The 13,333-nt window shown below is 48.0% G+C and overlaps 1 protein-coding gene across 1 annotated transcript; it reads right to left on the bottom strand.

Annotated features, from left to right (window-relative positions):
* Positions 1-5,648: 5,648 nt before the first annotated feature.
* LOC144242305 (E3 ubiquitin-protein ligase TRAIP-like) lies at positions 5,649-13,192 on the bottom strand. The gene is made up of 7 exons (XM_077777160.1): positions 13,112-13,192; positions 12,629-12,717; positions 8,953-9,108; positions 7,048-7,096; positions 6,628-6,777; positions 6,465-6,515; positions 5,649-6,253 (listed from the first exon to the last, which is right to left on the bottom strand). The coding sequence occupies exons 2-7, from the start codon at positions 12,694-12,696 to the stop codon at positions 6,134-6,136; spliced, it is 594 nt and encodes a 197-aa protein (XP_077633286.1). The 5' UTR covers positions 12,697-12,717; positions 13,112-13,192; the 3' UTR covers positions 5,649-6,133.
* Between the last annotated feature and the right edge of the window lie 141 nt (positions 13,193-13,333).

Here is a 13,333-nt window from a genome sequence, read left to right on the forward strand (position 1 = left end):
GGCCCTGGGCTAACCCTTGCCCATAGCTGCCAGCCCAGGACAGATGGAAGTCCTAGGTGGCCAGTCAGGGATGAGTCTTGGGTCTCAAGGAGGGTGGTCAGTCTCTGAGCACCAGACCTAAGAGTGGCAGACATGGGGCAGCCATGATCACATGTGTCCTCACTTTTCATTTAAACTTTTATTTTGAAATAATTATAGGCTCCAAGGAAGTTGCAAAAAAGTAGAGAGGTCCTGTGTACCCCTCACCCACAGATGTGTCCTTTGGCCTTCTTAGGAAGCTGGGGCCAGTTCTCCAGAGGACAGACCACAGTTCCCTCACAAAACTGTACAGTAGCTAAGCCAGATGTGGTCATAAGTTCTTTTTTTTTTAAATGTTTATTTATTTTTGATAGCAAGAGAGAGAGACCATGAAAGGGGAAGGTGCAGAGAGAGGGGGGGACAGAAGATCTGAAGTGGTCTCTGAACTGTCAGCACAGAGCCTGATGCAGGGCTTGAACTCACAAAGAGAGATCATGAGATCATGACCTGAGTGGAAGTAGGACGCTCAACCAACTGGGCCTCCTAGGCACCCCATAGGTTCATTTTTTAAGTTGAGGTAAAATTAATATGTTAAAATAACTATTCTAAAGTGTATAACTCAGTGACATTTAGTGTACTCACAGTGTTGTACAGCCACCACCTCTCTCTAGTTTCAAAACTTTTTCATAACCCACTGAAGAACACTGCCACCACATTAAATAATCACTACTTATCCCCTACCCCAATCCCCTGGCACTTAGATTCTTTCTGTCTCTAGGGATTTGCATATTCTGGGTATTTCTGTGAAAGGAATCATACAAAATGTGACCTTTGATATCTTCTCTCTCTCACTTAGCCTATTTTTGAGGCTCATCCAAACTGTAGCATGTATTGTTAATTTTTTTTTATGGCTGAATAATATTCCATCGTATGCATATATCACGAATTGTTTATCCAGTCACCTGTTGATGGACATTTGAGTTGTTTCCACCTTTGGGATATCATGAATAGTGCTGCTATGATCATTCTTGAAAATGTATTTGAATACTTGTTTTCAATTCTTTGGGGAAATACCTAGGAGTAGAATTGCTGGGTTGTACAGTAATGTGTAATTTTTTTGAGTGTTTTCTACCACTAGCGTACAAAATTCCTATTTCTTCACATTGTAGCCAACATTGGTTTTTCCTTTAAAAAAAAAAGAAAAAAAAACATACCCAGAGTGCCTGGGTGGCTCAGTGGGTTAAGTGTCTGACTTTGACTCAAGTCATGATCTCACTATTCATGGATTTGAGCCCCAGAGTTGGACTCTGCACTGCCAGTACAGAACCTGATTGGGATTCTTTCTCTCCCTCTCCCTCCCTCTCTCTCTCAAAATAAATAAGTAAACCTAAAAAGAAAAAGAAAACTTATACCCATCCTAATGAATATGAAATAGTATATAATTTTGTTTTCATTCAGTAAACATTTACTGGGTGTGTCATATGTACTAGGTATTGAAATTACAGCTAGACTATCTTTTCATGACTGGGTTATTTCACTTAGCAACACTCTTCAAGGTCCATCTATATTGTGGTATATTATGGAATTTCCTTCCTTTTTAAGGCCACATAATAGTTCTTATGTGTATATACCACATTTTGCTTATCCATTCATTAGTGGGTGGATACTGGTTGGCTTTCATTTTTTAGTTATTGTGAATAATGGTGTATGAGCATAGGTGTACAAATACCTCTTTGAGATCCTGCTTCCAGTTCTTTTGAATATATACACAGAAGTGGAATTACTGGATCACATGGTAATTCTTTTAATTTTTGAGGAGTCACCATATTGTTTTACACAGTGGATGTACCATTTTACATTCCCACCAACAGTGCACAAGGGTTCCAATTTATCTAAATCCTCCCTAGTCCTGTTTTGTTTTTTAGACAGTAGCCATTCCAGTGGGTGTGAGGTGGTTTCTTATGGTAGTTTTGATTTGCACTCCCCCAATGATTAATGATATTGAGCATCTTTAATTAAAAAAATTTTTTTACAGTTTATTTATTTTGGAGAGGATAGAGAAAGGGAGAGAGAACCTCAAGCAGGCTCTGAGCTGACAGTGCAGAGCCCGATGTGGGGCTTAATCCCATGAACTGAGAGATCATGACCTGGGGTGATATCAAGAGTTGGACACTTAACTGACTGAGCCACCCAAGCACCCTGATATTGAGCATCTTTTAATGTGTTTATTGGCCACTCAGATATCTTCTTAGGAGAAATGTCTATTCAAGTCTTTTGCCTGTTTTTGAATTGGATTTTTGTTGTTGAGTTTTAGTTCTTTATGTATTCTGGATATTATGTTATCAGTTATATGACTTGAAAATACTTTCTCCCTTCTGGGCTTGCCTTTTTACTATGCAGATAGTGTCTTTTGGTGTCCTTTTAAAAAAATTTTTTAGGGGCACCTGGGTGGCTTAGTCGGTTAAGCGTCCGACTTTCGCTTAGGTCATGATCTCGCGGTTCGTGGGTTCGGGCCTCGCGTCGGGCTCTGTGCTGACTGCCAGCTCAGAGCCTGGAGCCTGTTTCAGAGTCTGTATCTCACTCTCTCTCTGACCCTTCCCTGCTCACGCTGTCTCTCTCTCAGAAATAAGTAAAACATTAAAAACATTTTTAATTGTTTTTTGTCCTTTTTAAATTCTATTTTTTAAAAAATGTTTGTCTGTTTTGAGAGAGAGAGAGAGAGAGAGAGGGGATGGGCAGAGAAAGAGAAAGCGAGAGTACCGAGCAGGCTCCATGCTGTCAGCGCAGAGCCTGGAGCTGGGCTCCATCTCACAAACTGTGACATCATGACCTGAGCTGAAATCAGTAGTTGGACACTTAACCCACTAGCCATCCAGGTACCCCTTTTTTTTTTTTTTTTTTTTTTTTTTTAAGTGTTTTGTTGAAACACCAGTGAAGCTTTGTGGTCCTGGGCTTTTCTTTCTTTTTTTAAGATTTATTTATTTTGAGAGAGAGACAGAGAACATGTGAAAGGGGCAAGAAGGGCAGAGGGGGAGAGAGAATCTTAAGCAGGCTCCATGCTCAGTGCAGAGCCTGATGCCATCTTATGACCCTGGGATCATAACCTGAGCTGAAATCAAGAGCCCAGCACTCAACCAACTGAGCCAACCAAGCACCCTGGGAGTTTTTTGAATACTGATTCAATCCCCTTACTAGTTGTAGGTCTGTTCGTGTTTTCTTTCTCTTCTTTGAGTCAATTTTGTTGGTTTCTGTGTTTCTAGAAATTTATACATTTTAGTTAGGCTACCCAATTTGTTGGTGTACGGTTGTTCACAATATTCTCCTATAATCCTTTCTATTTCTGTAAAACTGGTAACAATGTCCCCATTTTAATTTCTGGTTTTGATAATTTGTCTTTTTTCTTTTAATCAATTTATTTAAAAGTTTGCCAATTTTGTTGACCTTTTCAGAGAAGCAACTCTTGGTTTTCTCTGATGTTTTTTAGGATTCTGACACCAATTCCAACGTGTGCATTTATTCCACGGCCACCAAGCAGTTCTCCAACAATAACTGGGAGTCCTAAAATTCAACTCAATTCTGAAACTACCTGGAGACAGCATCAGAAGCACTGTCTGCCTTGAAATCAGTCAGCGCCTTTTGGAACTGGAGCTGCTGTCCCTATAACCCTGAGGAATGGGGGATGGTGGCTGGTTCAAGTCCAGCTTTTCCTTCAAGTATTTTTCTTGTTGTCTGATCAGGCATCAGAGTTCTGAAATAGTTGATGACAATTGCTTTTTCCAGCTCTTTGTATTTAGGTCTGCCAGAGTTGTTTTGTTGTTGCTTTGTAACCATCACAGCTATTTCAAAAACTTTATTTTTTACAGATTTTATTTTTAAGTAATCTATACACCCAACGTGGGGCTGAAACTCATCACCCCAAGATCAGGAGTTATCATACTCTATCTACTGAGCCAGCCAACTGCCCACTTCTAAAACTTTAAATTAAAAAAATTTTTTTTAATGTTTTATTTATTTTTGAGAGAGAGAGAGAGACAGCATGAGCAGGAGAGGGAAAGAAAGAGAAGACACAGAATCCGAAGACAGCCTCCAGGCTCTGAGCTAGCTATCAGCAGAGAGCCTGACACAGGGCTTGAACCCACAAACTGCGAGATAATGACCTGAGCCAAAGTTGGAGGCTTAACCGACTGAGCCACCCAGGTGCCCCAAAAACTTTAAAATTTCTAAAACTTTATTTTTATTTTTTTAACGTTTATTTATTTTTGAGAGACAGAGAAAGACAGAGCATGAGCAGGGAAGGGGCAGAGAGAGAGGGAGACACAGAACCCGAAGCAGGCTCCAGGCTCTGAGCTGTTAGCACAGAGCCTGATGCAGGGCTTGAACCCATGGACTGCAAATTCATGACCTGAGCTGAAGTTGGAGGCTTAACCGACTGAGCCACCCAGGCACCCCAAAATTTCTAAAACTTTAAAATCACCCCAGGCAGAGGGGGATGGGGGAGATAAATGAAGGGAATCAGGAGTACCCTTATCGTGGTGAGCACTGAGTAATGTATAGAAGTGTTGAATCACTATATTGTACACTTGAAACTAACATAACATTGTATATTAACTATACTGAAATTTTTTAAACAGGGGGAAGAATTTATGTCGAGAGAAAACAAATCACCTCAGACAAAAACTCTATAACCATTAAGCAACAACTCCATTTTCTCCTGTTAACTTCTATTATATTCTACTTTGTCTCTATGAATTTGTCTATTCTAGATACCTCATTTAAGTGGAATCATACAATATTTGTCTTTTGTGTCTGACTTATTTCCCTTAGGGGTCATAAGTTCCTAACCTGTAATGCTGACTCATTAGGTTCCCACAACTGGGAATTTAGTTATTGTCCCTACTTTAAAGAAACTGGACACAGAAAGGCTGGGTAATTTGCCCAAGATCACTCAGCTGGTAAGGAGGGCAACTGGCCAGCCTGACTTCACCCTTAACTTGATGCTGCACTTCCCGTCACCAGACCTCCTTAGTTCAAGGCAGCAGCAAAGGGGTCCAGATCCCATAACCAAGAGCATTACTTCCTCCCCATGAGGCTCGTTCCTCCAGATATACTGGGGGCAGCTGGGCATGCTCAGCCTGAAGCATGAGGGTACTCACCCTCATTCCCTGTGCCAGCCCCATGCTGGGCCCTGCAGAGACAGACGAACTCCCATGCAGCAGTGGGAGAGGGGAAGTTCAGGAGGCCTCACCCAAGCTGCAGGTCAAGAAAGGAAGACTTTTAGGAGAAAGTGCTCTTGAAGTTAAGACCCAAAGGTCACTGATTATTTGTCTTGCTTGCTGGGAGTTCCCTGTATGGCTATACCTGTTTACCCATTTGCTTTCCTGTCTATGGCATTTGGGTTGTGCCCAGGTTAGAGGCTGTGGACAGAACTGCAGTGATAGCATTCTTGCTAGAGTGTCCCTGTGTCCTATGAGGGGGCACATGCATAAGGATAGTATTTCTCAGTCTGAGTCGAGGTCAAGGTCCCACTTTAGAAAATTATGCAAAATGCTTTTTTAAAGTGTTGGGTGCAAATTTACACTCCCAGAGCCAGAAAGACAGGGTTCTATCATTTTTATTTTACATAGAAGTCTTCCCCCCAATCCTCTCCCCATTGCCACCCCCTCATTCCTGACCCTGCTTGGCTCTGGCCATGCCTAGCAGCAAGTCAGAAGCTGGCAGAAGTTTGGGCAGGCTGAAATTGCCTGAGAAGCCTCAAGCACTTTGGTCCATACAGTCAGCAAAAAAGACCCTAATCTGGAGAACCAGAAGCAGCCCAGCTACATCTGGCCATGAACAAGAACCTTTAACAAAGAGCAGGTCCTGCTGGTCTCACATCAGCAGTCACACGTAGGCCCAGTACGGTAGACCCAGTATGGTGGGGGTGGGCAAGGTAAGTTTGGAAAAGCACAGTCCCTGGGCCTCACCCCTACCCCCATCTTTTTGTCTCCCCTCACCCTCAGGGCTGGTTCCATCCTCCGGTCGGAAGAGGGGCTATGCCCCCAAAACCTCCTGCGGAGGCAGTCCTGGCCTATGTGACTGGCATATATCTGGGCACTGAGCAGACTCACTGTTCTCACTACCAAAAGAAGGCATCCATCTTGGCCTGGGAGGGAGGGAGCGGTGTCCTCACCCTGACTCTCTGCTTAGCCTTGGGCCTGGGCTTAACAGGCAGTGGGCGGATCATAGTTGTGTCAGTCTGAAGAAAATGTCAAGGAAGAAGCCTAAAGAAGAGACTGGAATGCAGGGCGGCAAAGGCTCAGAGTGGGAGGTGGGCAGCTCTGCTATACTGAGTGAGGTCTGACTCTGCACACCTTAGGCTGCAGCCACTGCCAGCCTGGGGTTTGAAGGTACAGCTGAGGGATGGTATGGGTAGCTCTGCTCAGCCCAATGCCACAGAACAAGGATACAGGTTGGATGAATTTTGTCCGACCTCCAAGCCCATCGAAGCCAGTCCTTACCTAAAGCAGAAGGAAGACGTGAGTGGGCCAGGTTAAAAAGGTGGGGAGCTGGCCCCCTCCCCTCCCCCTTGCCGAGGGCTGGCACTTGCCAGTTGTGGGAAGCCATACTCACGGCATCTGTGCTGTGACGGGGCTCTGCTGTGGCCCTCTTGGGCTGTTTCTGGCCCAGGACAGCGTTCCGGATGAAGACGGGAAAGGCACTAGCCAGCTCCTCATCTGGCTCTCCCACAAAGTGCTGGCCGCCCAGAGAGAGCTGGGACTCCTGGGGGGAGACCCCAAAGCCAGACTTGATGAGAGAGATGGCAGCAAAGGGGCGGGTAGGGGTGGTGGAGCAGGACCAGGATCTCTGATGCTTCACCAGGAGGCAGGTAGGAGAGTGAGTGGAGTTCCCAGGGTGGCTTCATAATGTCTTAGTCCCAGGCCAGGAGTGAGAGGCCTCTGGCAACACCCTGCCCTGTCAGAAGTCCAGCTTCACACTCAGTCCTGGCAAGGGTTGGATGAGGACTGCCTGACCTCTTCAGGGAAGCCTTACCTGCTTGGGGCCTTTGGGCACCTTCTTAGGGATGTCCTGAACAGGAGAGCTGTGAGAGTGAGACACAAAGACAAGAGGCAGGTGAGCAAGACACAAGGCCGGGCAAGCCAGGCTCAGCACATGGCCCTTGGGTAGCCACCATGTGGCACTGCTGCTGCAATGGCTGTATCCTGGGCAAGGGACCTTGGCGAGTGCCACCCCGAGTGCAGGTCTATGAACAGCTGTTTGTTACAGCTGCCAGAGTGGAGGAGGAAGGGGAAGTTGGCCCATTTTTTATTTTGTGGCTCGCACTTGGGGCCAAGCCAATTCCAATCCTCCTCACAGCCTTAGGTGTCTCACTATGTCCTGGGCTCTATGTGTGGCTGGAGGCCCAACTGATTCACCAACCACAGGGGAAAGCCAGTCATGTCCTGATATAGGCAGAAGGCACCTCATGAGCTCAGACTTAGCCCTATCTGCCCAGAGAGGGGCCACCATCTCCATAATACCTTCAGTAGATAGTCCATAAAGTACTCTCACAACACAGGACTAGGCCATCTACCTAGGTAATCTGTGCAGGCATAGTCAGGGGCAGAATGGATCACAGCTCCAAGTCCTGGCCTTTCACTCACAGCTCCAGAGCTAGACACAGTGTTTCCATCCAATCCCTGGGGACACTACCAGATGAACACCCTCTCCTGGTATTTTCCCAGGTAGGTGGAAGGAGGTTGACCTAAAGGCTGACCCTGTGTTTTCTCACAGCCATGAAGACAAGAGCAGGATCGGGTCTATCACCTCTGGATCCCTTCACTCCTGTCCCCATAGCCTGTGGTGAGGCTACATGGAGATGATGGGAAGATTCTCCGCTTGCCGCAAGTTTGGCTCTCGGGAGGCTGATGCAGGGTAGAAGCAGCCTGGGCTCCCTCACAGTCCCTGCATGCCCTGAAGATGATAAAAATGTCTCTAAAAGACCTGGCAGCCTGCAGGCCCCAGGTATCCACTTTCACCCTTTCCAATTAAAGAAGAGACAACATGAAGAAGCCAGGCTGTGCAGCAGGTGCTATCAGGCCCCCTGACTGCAGCCCACATGCCCAAGGTTTGCTTCCCACTGCTACCAGGCCTAGCCCTGTACAGCATGGGTGCCTCCACCCCTGAGGATGGGGAGGGGTGAAGCTCAGATGGCTTTCCCTTTTGCTCTCTCCCTGGCCTCTTCCATCTTCATTGCCTAACACCTCAATTTCTTTCTCTCATGTCTGAGGTTTCTGATTAAAAGGGAACTGCTCAGCCCTTGACCCCCTCACCTTAGCAATGTATACCTACATGTACGTAGGGGAGTAGTTCTTGTCTCCCTGATGAACTATACTTGGTCTGCGTGGCCAAGGAGACAACCTCCCCATTCCCAGTCCCACTGTGTCCCCAGTACAGGTCCTGCCCATCCCATTATAGCTCCCCACAGTTTCTCAAGCCTGCCCCTGTGGGCTACCCCCTTAGATGCTGGGGCCCTGGTCACCATGATTTGAGATGGTCCTCAAGCATGAACCTGAGAGGCACACAATGGAAGAAGAACTTCAGAGTCCCTGACTCAGGACTCTGGTGGGCAGGCATTCAAGGTATGGGGAGTACACACATACCCCAACACCATCAACCCAGTCCTACCCCTAGTGGGACACTTGTGTGCTCTCCAACTCACATCCCAACACTTTTGCTTGAAGGGTGATAGTGATGACTGAAAGAAGCAAGAGAAGGGCTTCGCACAGAGTGAGTACGCAGGAAAGGGAAGAAGAGGTGGCTAGAGCCAAAGTAATAGTCAACCCCAGGTGACCCTTACTGCCCTATCAGCCACTCAGAGCAACTAGCGCAGGGCCTGTGGAGACCTCTTGGTATCCTCCCTCCAGGCTGTGGACAGAGCCAGGGACTACCACTTACTGTGCTATCTCTTGGCAGAGATTCTTGGCACGGCTCCGCTGGCTGCTGGCAGGCTGGGCTGGAGGGGTGTCCACATCAAAGGTGGCATTGAGGTCAATTTCATCACCAAAGGCTGGTCGGCGAAGCTTCAGGTTCAGCATATCCATAGGGGCTGGGCTATAGGCAGAGATGGCCTGGTTACTCTAGACCACTGTGGCAGTCCAGAAGGACAACAGCCCCTGCACCATCAGAGATGGCTTGGTTCCAAGGGTCTGGAGGCCACACATGGTTCAGGGCCACCCTGCAAGGAAGCCTGAATCTCTATAGAAAAAAACCACTTGGCTTAGTGCTTCACACAGTGGTGGGACCAGTGAAAGTCTTCAAGACATGGAAGCAAGCAAAACCACACACAAAACCCAAGCGTACAAACAAAAGGTTACTGCCTTTTGACCAAACAGCCTCATTTCTCAGAATGCAGTGCAAGGGGCCAGAGAGGTGACCACAGATTGATGTAGATGGCACATGGCCCAATATTGGAAATGATCAAAATGACTCCCCTAGGGGACTGGCATTTTCATAGCCTGACTATGATACAGGCATTACAGTAGTTTTTCTGGAAAGTAAGCTAAGTAACATGGGGAAATGCTCCTATGTTGCATTTATAAAGTACGATGAGGGCACCTGTGTGGCTCAGTCAGTTGAACATCCATCTCTTGATTTTGGCTCAGGTCATGATCCCAGGGTGTGGGATCGAGCCCTGTGTTGGGCCCCGTTCTCAGCAGGGAGACTGCTTAAGATTCTCTGTCTCTGTCTCTCTCTGTCTCTCTCTCCCTCTGCTCCTCTCCACAACTTGTGCACTCTCTCTCTAAAAAAAAGAAAATAATAATAATAAAATAATAAAAAGTAATACAGAACTGCCTGGGTGGCTCAGTCAGTTAAGTGACTCTTGGTTTTGGCTCAGGTCATGATCTCACAGTTCATGAGTTCGAACCCCACATCAGGCTCTGTGTTGACAGTGTGGAGCCTGCATGGGATTCTTTCTCTCCCCTTCTCTCTCTGCCCTTCCTGCCCTCTCTCTCTCTCAAAGTAAACAAACGAAAAGAGAAAAAGAAAAAAAAGAAAACTGCAGCCAATAGGATTTTTCTAGCCCATCTAGACCTGGTGGAGCTCCCTAGCTCCTGTGGTCAGAAAACTCTGGGGGAATGGCAGGGCAGTCCCAAGAACATCCCTATTTCCTTCCCTTAGGAAGGAACCTTTTTAGGGCTGCCCAAAGCCCTATGCCCACTGCTCAAGGACAGGGGGATCCATTGTGAGTGTATCAGTCACTGGCCAGGAGCCCACTGGGTCATGCAGATCAGAGAAAAGGGAATTAACTACCTGCACTGATTTGGATGGCTAAGCAATGTGGGAAAACTGGACTATCTCTTCCTTTCCCTGGCCAGGTCCCCGGACACTCTACCCTTTCTTGCTTGCAAGTGAAAAGAAAGGTCGTACAAACACACCTCAAACCAACGCCATGTTGGTTGCTTTGCTTCCCAGCCCACTGAGAACTACAGCATAAAGCAGCAGCCGCGAGCAGTCATGACAACATTTTTGTAGTATCTGTTATTCTGCCACTACCTACCACCCCAGAGGGCCAACAAACCTCATCACACCCTGCTCTCCGCAACCAAGCGACAACCCCCAGCCAGCCCGAGCTGATGCCCTGGCGGCTCCTGCATGCCTCATCCCTGAGAGCCAGGGCTCACCCCTCACAAAAACTTCTAGGTACAAATGGCACAAGCGCTACTTTTCTTGCCATGGGATTTAGCCTGTCATGCTGTGTGGCCAGGGGGCTTTGGGGCTTAGCCATCTAACCCCCCAGCTTGTCTACCCCACGAGAACACAAGCTCCCAGAGGACCGAGAGGGCCTGATATGCAGCATACGCTCAGTAAGAACCTGTTATAGAAGTCTAAGCCTCACTCCAGCCTGTAGTGGTAATGAAAGTAAGCAAAAGCAGGTCTCTGGGAGTCTGGAGGCATCCCTCACTGTGGATGTTGGACACAGAGGACAAGTGTGTGGAAACAGTCTGAGGACCATGGAATGGGAAGTGGAGGGAGCACCGTAGAGCTCGTAGATAGCAGCCCTGAGTGATATCCTAGCAGAAGGATTTCTACTCCCTGCCTTGAGGAAGCTTAAGTTCTAAATGTTTGACCACTTTGAGACTATCAGCTCCCTAAGAATCAAGCTCCTGACAGGGCTCTTGAGCTACCTGGGGCTTCCAAGCTGGCACAGCCAAAGGGCTCTGAGGGTGGAGTGCGAAGGAAGGTTCAGACACAGAGGCTAATTCATCAAAATCAGCCACACACTGGACCTCACAGTCACGTGTCCATCACACCCCCACAGCTGCTTCTCAGTCCAGCCAAAACTGAGGTGGGCAGGCAGCTCTGGCTCTATAAAGAGACATGGGAGGCTCTGAGGTAAGAAAGGTAAGAAAGAAAGGACAGGTTGAGGAACTAAAGGTCCAATGAGAATAAGAAGTGTTGCTGTTGCTTGTTGGCACCCACTCCTCTGTGCAGGTGCTATGGTACAGGGAAAAGATGGTGCGTGTAAGGAGGTTGGTGGTGAGGGACACAGATTAAGATGTGGCTCGCTGTCTACTCATAGTCATAGCAGGACTCTAGAGCACCTCTGTGACGCCATGGTGCCTGACACAGCATCTAAATAGGTTCTGCCTGTGCTGAAGAGGATGCGCTTAATCCTGTTGAGGACGCTAGGGAAGCCTCTGCAGGGCAACTGACCCATCAATGTGGACAGGAGCTAATATACAGAGAGGCCCAGAAATGGGAAGGCAAGGGATATTCTTCTGGGTTTGACAGTATTATTTGGCTGAAGCCTAAGATCTACTATAGCTCCCAGTCTGGCTCTCAGAGTGCCTTGGCATAGTGCAAAGAGGTCTAGGAGTGTTTGGTGGGAGAGGAATGACATGATACCCGGTGTTGATTAGCTGGGCAGACAAGAGGAGCAGGAAGATGGGTCACAATCCTCACATGGAGGTGGTGGCAAGGGATAGGACCAGGAAGTACCCCACAGGTTAGATGGGCAGACTCCAGCAACTCATTCGATACGGGGAAGGAGCATAATGATTTCCCAAAGGACATTGAAAAGTGGCTCAAATAAAAGGCTGGGTCACTGGGTTAACGTGTTTTCTGTCTGGACCATCAGCTGGGCATCTAGAACAGCCCTGATGCTCTCACCCAGTTGGCTTCTGTGAAATACCCAGGAGGAATGGGCAGCCAGTCCTGGCAGGGACACCCATCCCTCTGCCTCCTGGCTCCCTCTGCTGGAAGCTTTAATGCACACATTCCTGAGCCCACAGGGGAATTATTTTAATAACTGGTTTTGTGTTTGTTTCAGAATCTGGGGTGGACAGATGCATTTAGTAAGCATTCCATAAACAGGATTCCTGAAGACAGTGCATGCTCCTTCCCCTTCCCTGCCCATCCCTAGGTCCTCTGTGGCCTATCCTGGCCTCTTGTCAGAGCCCAGAACTTGCCTCAAAGCCCACTAAATCTTGGCTATGTCCCAGGGCAGGAGGCCCACAGCCTACAGGCCCACATGGACCACCCACCTGACCAAAGCCACGAGTAGTGAAGACCCTTACCAGGGAGTTCTTCCAGCTTATGACCCCTGTACCACCCCAGAAGGTCAACAAACCTCTCTAAAACCAGGCGGTTTACAGTCTCACTGTCCACTGGTGGCAGGTTCAGGGTTTCCTGCAGCATCGTTAGCTTTTTTTTCAGGCTCTTAGGAAAGGAAAGAGAAGAGTGTGAAAGGAAGGCTGAAGCAGCAAGTCCGGAGAGACGGCCAAGGACATGAGCAACATGCCTGCTGGGAACAGACCAAGGCCTGAACCCCCAACATCAGGCTCAGGAGGCCAGGACTACCCAGCCTCAGAATCCTCTCTGGGGAAGCCTCTCCTCTGGTGACCCTGGGGACATAGGTACAGGACAGGTGTCTGTCCCCTACCAAGGAGGCCCAGGCTCCAAATCAGGGCCAAGGTGCGTATCCTAACCCACTCTGACCCAGCAGGATAGAGGGAACCCAGAACCACTGCCACTGACTGGGACACAGATTCCCAGGCTCTTGGAGGAAACACGAAATACTCCTTATTCCCGTCTGGCCAGGGATGTCACTTACCACGATTTCCTTGTCAGCACTCTGTAAGTCCTTCTGTGCTGACCTCAGTTCCAACCTTGTTTGCTCTAGTTCAGAGTAGACTGTCTGCAACTGCAAGAAAGTGTAGGGAGTAAAGGACAAGCCAACAGGTGGCCCTAGGCTCTGCCCCCACCTGCTGCCACCAGTGCATGCTCAAAGGAGCCCAGGGTCCAGAAGAGTCTGAGGACACATGCAGAGACCCTT

The sequence above is a fragment of the Crocuta crocuta genome, unplaced genomic scaffold, assembly GCF_008692635.1.
Source record: "Crocuta crocuta isolate KB4526 unplaced genomic scaffold, BGI_CrCroc_1.0 scaffold77, whole genome shotgun sequence".
Taxonomy (NCBI): Eukaryota; Metazoa; Chordata; class Mammalia; order Carnivora; family Hyaenidae; genus Crocuta; species Crocuta crocuta.